Below are 7,978 nucleotides of genomic sequence, written 5' to 3'. Positions count from 1 at the left end.
GTTATTTGAGTGAGTAAAGAAAAGATCCGCAAATATCTCTATGTGCGTGTGAGTATGTGTGTGTGTGTTTGTGCTTGCCTTTGTTGGATGCGGGATGGCGATGCCACGGCTGCATACTTATATGTATGTGAATATATGTATATATGAATGTATGTATATATATCCTGCTTATCTGCTTGTTTGTGGAACTTTCATGCTATATGCTTGATAATAAGGGCGGCACTAGCGATCGCCGATAAGAGTTGTTTTTGTTTTTTAGCAAAAGAAAAGAAAATAAAAATGGAAAGTGCACGTCCATAACAATTGTGATTTGAAAAATTGCACTAAGTAACACAAAGCCATAAATATTATATTTCTCATTAGTTTCACGTATTCGTGTTTTGCAACAATTCAGTTTTTTGCATTCAGCAGGCGACGATAGAAAATGTACACAAAAGACAACAACAATAGCAATGTCTGCTACATATACATATGTTGTCTTCCAATCAGAATTGCACCAATAGGATAAAATAAGATAACAAAGCCGAGCTAAACTGAGTTTTAATACTCTATAATTTGGCATATTAGAGAGAATTTTACAATTGAAATATTTGTTGAGAATATATATAGTATAGATATATGCCTAGAGTAAGTTTTAATTGTTTATTAAAATATACTCTAATAAACAATTTTATATAACATCTAATTATAAATTAGATATTATAGTTTTTAAATATTTTTTAAGTTCTTTTTTTATATATATTTATATATAAATATATTTATATAAAAATATATGTATTATAAATAAAACAGAATTCTTTTTATTTTGGAAATCGCTTTAAATTTGAGATTTAATATTATAATATTTTTCATTTTTTGTTTTCGAAAAATGAATTTACGATTGCACATTTTGTCTGCCATAGCAGACGGCAAATAATAACAACAAAAAGCAGCACAAGCACCAGCAGCAACAATCGCAGTCGGTGCCGTTGCTGAGCTTTAGAGCTGCGCGCTATTTGAAGTTTGCTTTGTGATACCCTATATTGTAGGGCATCTGGTTATTGTTATTATTTTGTTACGAATTGTCAAGAAATCAGATACGTTTGTTTTTACTACAAGAGACTACTATGTAGGTTTCCAATATCATATAACTCGCTCTGCAAAAATAAACATGTTGCAGGTGTCGTGCTTTAAGCTGTGGCATAACCGTAATTTCTCGTTTTCATTGGAATACGACCACTTTAACATACAACTGGCTTAGAAACAATAACATGCCAAAAATAGGGTGTTTAAACTTCGTCATAACTGTTATTTCTGGCTGTTTCTTTTCTTTAGTCTTTGGTCTGCGCCATATTTGTTGCTGCTGCTGCTCAGTCGGCAGCTTAAAAGCTGGGAGCAGCTCTAACGGCACCGACTGACGTCCACATTTCCAGTTCCGCTTTGCTAACTTTTCGCCGTTGTTTAACGTGTAGTTGTTGTTGTTGTTCATCTTGATGAACGCAGTTTGTTCTTTTTCTTCCAAGTCTAATTCCCATAACATGACAGAGCTTGGAACTAATTACACAAACAAATAATTGGCAGCAACAACAGCGCCCCAGGCAGCCAACTCCGGCAGAGAAAGAGCAGTAACAACAACAACCAAAACGCCAACTATTTATAATCCCGTCGCAGAGAGACACCAAAAAGGGGAGCAAAGTGAGAAACCGAGCGACACGTTAAACGGCAAGACACAGTCACAGAAAAAACATGACTATGCCGCTCTGCAGCAGCAGCGGCAGCGGTCGCTGGTATTTGGAGTCAACAGCCACACAACCACAGCGGCACGCAATATGTTCTATTTTAGTCGCTGAAATTTATTATAATGAGTTTACAAAACGAATACAATGCGGCCCAAATGGCTGACACGAGAAAAGGATAAGTCCTTTGAGTGAAAGTTACAAATATGTAAATTTTAGCACAAATAATTTAACTCAGAAACACACTCACATATATATATATATATATGTATATATAATAGACATACATATGTATATAAAGGCAGACTCACACACAGAGCTTGACAAATGCACACGCCACACAAACATATATATACACAAAGATGACAGCACTGCAACTACAGAAAACGGTACACGCACACATGTACACTGTAATTAATAAACAAGCTACACCCACACACTGCTGAAACACACACCTCTGGCGCTCCGTTTCGTCTTGCACTAGCTGTTGTTTTTCAATTTTTGAAGCGTTTATCAGCTTTGTGACATAATTATAAATGCAATTAACTCGCGAATGTGTCGACTACTGCAGCGTTTGCGTTTGCCTTTTTATCTTAACTGCGGCAAATGACGGCCGATACAATGTGGCGGTCGGTCGATTTGTGATCGCTTAGGTATGACACTGTCGTAAATATCGATAGTCGAGTGATTCATCATTGGGAATTATAAATTTATAAACAAAGATTTGCTTTATTCACTATATAAATAACATTAAATTAATTGATTTTTAACTAATTTGTTGTAATACTTATGTATTGTTAATATTTGTTGTGTACATCATGTGATAAAAAAGCCGGTATATTGTGCACTTGTTTACTCGCACTCGCATAACTTGTTGACTCTCAGCAGGCTATTCACACGCACGCACACAAACACAAACTCTCTCTCTCTTACACTCTCGGATGTACATAGAAGTTCGTACAATGTATGTACGCCAGTTTTCTTTCTTTCGCACATCACGTTCACTAGTCATTCCCACTTTAGAAGCCGAAACGGGAAGACGTTTGAAATTCCGGTGCAAATCAATTAAGCCTGCAACAGGAGTCGTTTCTAATTTGCATAGTTGCAGTCAACCAAAAGTTAAAGCAATGGCGTCGCTACCCACTGAATTGAAACAGTTATTTGAGTGAGTAAAGAAAAGATCCGCAAATATCTCTATGTGCGTGTGAGTATGTGTGTGTGTGTTTGTGCTTGCCTTTGTTGGATGCGGGATGGCGATGCCACGGCTGCATACTTATATGTATGTGAATATATGTATATATGAATGTATGTATATATATCCTGCTTATCTGCTTGTTTGTGGAACTTTCATGCTATATGCTTGATAATAAGGGCGGCACTAGCGATCGCCGATAAGAGTTGTTTTTGTTTTTTAGCAAAAGAAAAGAAAATAAAAATGGAAAGTGCACGTCCATAACAATTGTGATTTGAAAAATTGCACTAAGTAACACAAAGCCATAAATATTATATTTCTCATTAGTTTCACGTATTCGTGTTTTGCAACAATTCAGTTTTTTGCATTCAGCAGGCGACGATAGAAAATGTACACAAAAGACAACAACAATAGCAATGTCTGCTACATATACATATGTTGTCTTCCAATCAGAATTGCACCAATAGGATAAAATAAGATAACAAAGCCGAGCTAAACTGAGTTTTAATACTCTATAATTTGGCATATTAGAGAGAATTTTACAATTGAAATATTTGTTGAGAATATATATAGTATAGATATATGCCTAGAGTAAGTTTTAATTGTTTATTAAAATATACTCTAATAAACAATTTTATATAACATCTAATTATAAATTAGATATTATAGTTTTTAAATATTTTTTAAAGTTCTTTTTTTTATATATATTTATATATAAATATATTTATATAAAAATATATGTATTATAAATAAAACAGAATTCTTTTTATTTTGGAAATCGCTTTAAATTTGAGATTTAATATTATAATATTTTTCATTTTTTGTTTTCGAAAAATGAATTTACGATTGCACATTTTTTATATGTAAATAAATATTTAATATTTTTTAATTAAAAAAATGTTTTTTTTTTATTAAATTTATTTATATTTATTCATTTTTATTATTTGTTTATTTATTTGATAATGTATTAATTTATCTTTATTAAATGTATTTATATGTCCTCAACTTATTTATTTATATTGTTATATTATTAATTGAACTAAAGTTTTAAAAGCCTTAATTTGTTTTAATTTAAATCATTTTATGCAGAAGCATTTTCAAAAAGAAACGGAAAAAACTACAAATGTTTTTGGAAATATATTTTAGAAACCATAAAAAAATTTTAAATGAAATGAATATTCAAACTTTGAGAATATTCAAATTGACGAAGGTATTTACTATTTATTTATTTATTTATTTATTTAATTATTTACTACAATACTTAAAACTTTAATTAATAATATTAAAGAATTATCAAGAAAATTATTGTAATAATTTGTGTTCTCTTTTTAAAGTAGTCTGTGGCTAGTTCTAGTAACAGAAAACTTTCTAAAATAGTTCTTAAAGTTAAGATAACATAGCTCATAAACCATTTTCTGATTAGATTGCAACGTGTGAGCTTTATATTGCAGTCTAATCAGAAACCGAGTTAGTATAGTAACCACGAAGATTAGCAGCGCTGAGGGGTTAAACCGCAGACTTGATTGTTCTATTATCAGCATATTTGACACGGCATATATATTTATCTATATACATTTGTATTATCAGCATATTTCACACGATATATATATATATTTATATAATTTATCGTCTTGCAGTTTTGTCAATGGCAAGAAGTCTGACTACATTGAGACCCTGAGAACTGCTGTGGCCATTCAATCCGTGTCGGCCTGGCCGGAGAAGCGTGGCGAGATCGATCGCATGGTCAATTGGACCGCTGATAAGCTAAAGGCATTGGGCACACAGATCGAGCTGGTTGATCTGGGCAAACAGAAGTTGCCCACCGGCGAGGAGATCCCATTGCCCAAAGCTTTGCTGGGCACATTGGGCCAGGACAAGAGTAAGAAAACAGTGCTGGTCTATGGCCATTTGGATGTGCAGCCCGCCTTGAAGGAGGATGGCTGGGATACAAATCCCTTTGAGCTAACCGAAATCGATGGCAAGCTGTTCGGACGTGGCGCCACGGACGACAAGGGTCCCGTGCTCTGTTGGATTCATGCCATCGAAGCTTACCAGAAGTTGAATATTCCACTCCCATTGAATCTGAAGTTCGTTTTCGAGGGCATGGAGGAGAGCGGCAGCGAGGGTCTCGATGATCTGTTGATGGCACGCAAAAACGATTTCCTCTCAGATGTGGATTACGTTTGCATTTCGGACAACTATTGGCTGGGCAAGAAGCGTCCCTGCCTGACCTACGGACTGCGTGGCTTGGCCTACTTCCAGGTGGAAGTGGAGTGCGCTACCAAGGATCTGCATAGCGGCGTCTTTGGCGGCACAGTGCACGAAGCCATGCCAGATCTGTGCTACCTGTTGAGCACTCTGGTGGATAAGGATACAAATATCCTTGTGCCTGGTGTGGATCGTGATGTGAGTGAAGTTGCCACTGTCCAATCTGCCTCTAATCTATATATAATCGGTTCCTAGGTGGCTGCCCAATTGCCCAATGAGGAGGAAATCTACAAGAACATCGACTTTGAAGTCAATGAGTACAAGTTAGTTCATCTAATCTAATCTGATCTAGCATAAATCACTGAGCTTACAACTTAATCTGTTTTTAGGAAAGACGTTGGCGTCGAACACCTGCCCCATAGTGGAGATAAGACTCGCCTGCTGCAGGCCAGATGGCGTTATCCCAGCTTGTCCATTCATGGCATTGAGGGTGCCTTCTATGAGCCTGGTGCCAAGACCGTAATACCAAAGAAGGTCATTGGCAAGTTCTCCATTCGCCTGGTGCCCGATCAGGATCCCAAGCACATTGAGCAGTGCGTTCTCAAGTATCTCAACGACAAGTGGACAGAGCGTGGATCGCCCAACAAGATGAAGGTGCTTAGCAAGGGAGGGGAAAATTAATGGCAGGGAATATTTTATAGATTTAGAATGTGGATAAGGAAGATGCTGAGATATAGACAATGTGACAATAGAAGATGTTTAGTTCTAGAAGATGCTTCCATGCGAGGGCTTTATATAAAAACTATTGTTACAATAGGACTCAAATTGAGATACTTCTTAGTTTGCTTAATATAATGAGAACAAGAAAAGAAACTATTCTATGTAACTGTAGATATATAATAGGAATTGAAACTTTACTTAGGAGGTTTAGCTAAGATTAAGAAGGAAAATATTTGTTTAGAGTATATGTCCGTCATTAGTCTTATCTGTTCAACCATTCAATCTCCCCAACAGGTTGTCATGCTGTCCGCTGGCAAGCCCTGGACAGAGGATCCCAATCATCCGCATTATGAGGCCGCTAAGCGTGCCATCAAACATGTCTTCAATGTGGATCCCGATATGACACGTGAAGGTGGCTCCATACCTGTGACCCTAACCCTGCAGGAGGCCACTGGCAAGAATGTAATTCTGGTTCCAGTCGGCGCTTGCGATGATGGTGCACACTCGCAAAACGAGAAGATCGACATCTATAACTATATAGAAGGCGTAAGTATATGCTTAAATACTCTTATACTCTCTCTCTTATACAACTATTTTATGTTGCAGACCAAGCTATTGGGAGCCTATTTACATGAGGTTGGCAAATTGTAAAAGTCGAAATGGAATTCTGAACCATTATACACGATGCAACATCACAAACGAATATTAACAAATTCTATATATTGAAATTTTTTTTTAAAGTTTGCTTATGCGTTTTATATTAAATAAACAATTGCATTTAGAGAAGAGTTTGCTAAACTGATTCAGAAATGGCTCACAGACGCTTGAGGTTTCACTCAAGCTAAGGCTAGCTTATACTCTTACTCTTATACTTGCTCTCTTATACAATTCTGCACATAGAGGGAACATAGTAAACGAACATTGAAAAATGGCAAATCTTTTTGCTTATAGAATTAACATATTTTAAACTTCTGTGTATTACGCCTTGTATTGTCAGCGTTTAAATTAACATTTGCAGTAAGTGTAAGAGGCTGCTCCGCATTCAGAAGAGAAAATTCTGTTAATCTGTCCATGAATCGCCATATTTGTTCTTTCTGCCCGGCATTGGCTCTTGAGCCAAGGGTCGTTGATGTAGCTGCGGCTGCTGCTGCTGCTGTTGTTGCGGTATAGGCGCTTCGTAGGGCCTTGAATAAGCGCTCTGTTGATGCTTTGTATACTCCTCGCGATTCTTGCGACGCAAATCCTCATAGCTTTCGCCGGGCTTTGCGGGCTCCAAAGGCAGTTCCGTGTCGACCAAAGTGCTGGCAGCTGTTAAAAGATACATCAGATTTCATTATAGGTTCAGACAAATAATCCTTAATGCTCACAATCCAGTGTAGGCCTGTAGATATCATCCAATCCAGAAAGATTGGGCCGCGAGTCCGTATCCAAATTGAGAGCCGTATTTCTCGATGGCTGGAATCCTTCATCGGTATAAACGTCTGCGGAGCTGGGCGTAAAGGGCGCCAAAGTGAAAGCACGTCCCAGATTCTCATCCGGTGTTATGGAGTTAATGACGCCGCCGCCTTGCCGCCGCTGTCGCAGAAGTTCACCCAGTCGAGAATTGGGTAAACGCATAATTTTCTCTGCACACTTCTGCTGATAACTGAATTTGCCCACGAAATAGCCGAGAATGACGCCCAAAACAACTTTGGGCACCGCACCATATTTGCCATTGCCCTGAATATAGCCATTTTTAACGCCAAAGTAGGCCAACAAACCCAGCCCGGTGCCGAAAGGCAGCGAACGTTGCACAAATGATTCCTGATTGCATTCACGTAACGCTTTCAGCTCTTCTGGACTGAAATGATAGTCCGCCTGCAACAAAGGGATAACACAGTTAGAAATGTAGGTGAATTAAGTTAGGCTAGCTAACCAATGGATGCTGATTGGGTTGCGTGGGCTGTTGCGGCGGGCTGCCATCATTTAGTTTCAGATCCATAACAGTTATTGAAATTTTAGAATAAATTCACGAAATTCACGCAATTGCACCAGGCGGTTATCGCCGGCCTCTAGTGTATTTCTGTTTACCTATCGATATACCGATAGTTGTTTGTTATCAACGACAATTAAAACAGTGATGCTGAGACTTATATATTTAACT

At 37.4% G+C, this 7,978-nt stretch overlaps 2 protein-coding genes across 4 annotated transcripts; one reads left to right on the top strand and one right to left on the bottom strand.

Annotated features, from left to right (window-relative positions):
• On the top strand, window positions 1-6,561 carry LOC115483411 (cytosolic non-specific dipeptidase-like). 3 transcript variants are annotated; one of them, XM_030225248.1, is made up of 7 exons: window positions 2,596-2,679; window positions 2,739-2,880; window positions 4,545-5,313; window positions 5,371-5,438; window positions 5,505-5,769; window positions 6,130-6,381; window positions 6,442-6,561. In XM_030225248.1, the coding sequence occupies exons 2-7, from the start codon at window positions 2,843-2,845 to the stop codon at window positions 6,484-6,486; spliced, it is 1,437 nt and encodes a 478-aa protein (XP_030081108.1). In that variant the 5' UTR covers window positions 2,596-2,679; window positions 2,739-2,842; the 3' UTR covers window positions 6,487-6,561. The 3 variants fall into 3 exon arrangements, with proteins under 3 accessions (XP_030081109.1, XP_030081108.1, XP_030081107.1); XM_030225249.1 differs by lacking the exons at window positions 2,596-2,679; window positions 2,739-2,880 and adding an exon at window positions 1-9; XM_030225247.1 differs by having other exon boundaries at window positions 2,617-2,880.
• Window positions 6,562-6,585: 24 nt separating this feature from the next.
• Window positions 6,586-7,978, bottom strand: LOC111600878 (OCIA domain-containing protein 1). Its single transcript, XM_023317211.2, has 3 exons — window positions 7,751-7,978; window positions 7,203-7,692; window positions 6,586-7,143 (listed from the first exon to the last, which is right to left on the bottom strand). Exons 1-3 carry the CDS (start codon window positions 7,814-7,816, stop codon window positions 6,896-6,898), a joined length of 804 nt encoding a protein of 267 aa, XP_023172979.1. The 5' UTR covers window positions 7,817-7,978; the 3' UTR covers window positions 6,586-6,895.

This window comes from Drosophila hydei, unplaced genomic scaffold (genome assembly GCF_003285905.1).
Source record: "Drosophila hydei strain 15085-1641.00,03,60 unplaced genomic scaffold, DhydRS2 tig00008127-arrow-arrow-pilon, whole genome shotgun sequence".
Classification (NCBI taxonomy): domain Eukaryota; kingdom Metazoa; phylum Arthropoda; class Insecta; order Diptera; family Drosophilidae; genus Drosophila; species Drosophila hydei.
The sequence above is the reverse complement of the archived record's forward strand: the minus strand, read 5'-3'. Positions and strand labels throughout refer to the sequence as shown.

What these genes read in the sequence shown, in the direction of transcription:
- LOC115483411 (XM_030225247.1), top strand. Translation starts at nt 2,657, where the DNA reads ATGTACATAGAAGTTCGTACAATGTATGTACGCCAGTTTTCTTTCTTT. An exon ending in TGCCTGGTGTGGATCGTGAT is followed by an intron (nt 5,314 to 5,370) that starts GTGAGTGAAGTT and finishes ATCGGTTCCTAG; the next exon opens with GTGGCTGCCCAATTGCCCAA. An exon ending in TTTGAAGTCAATGAGTACAA is followed by an intron (nt 5,439 to 5,504) that starts GTTAGTTCATCT and finishes ATCTGTTTTTAG; the next exon opens with GAAAGACGTTGGCGTCGAAC.
- LOC111600878 (XM_023317211.2), bottom strand. Translation starts at nt 7,816, where the DNA reads ATGGATCTGAAACTAAATGATGGCAGCCCGCCGCAACAGCCCACGCAA. An exon ending in AACCCAATCAGCATCCATTG is followed by an intron (nt 7,693 to 7,750) that starts GTTAGCTAGCCT and finishes CCTTTGTTGCAG; the next exon opens with GCGGACTATCATTTCAGTCC. An exon ending in CTACAGGCCTACACTGGATT is followed by an intron (nt 7,144 to 7,202) that starts GTGAGCATTAAG and finishes ATCTTTTAACAG; the next exon opens with CTGCCAGCACTTTGGTCGAC.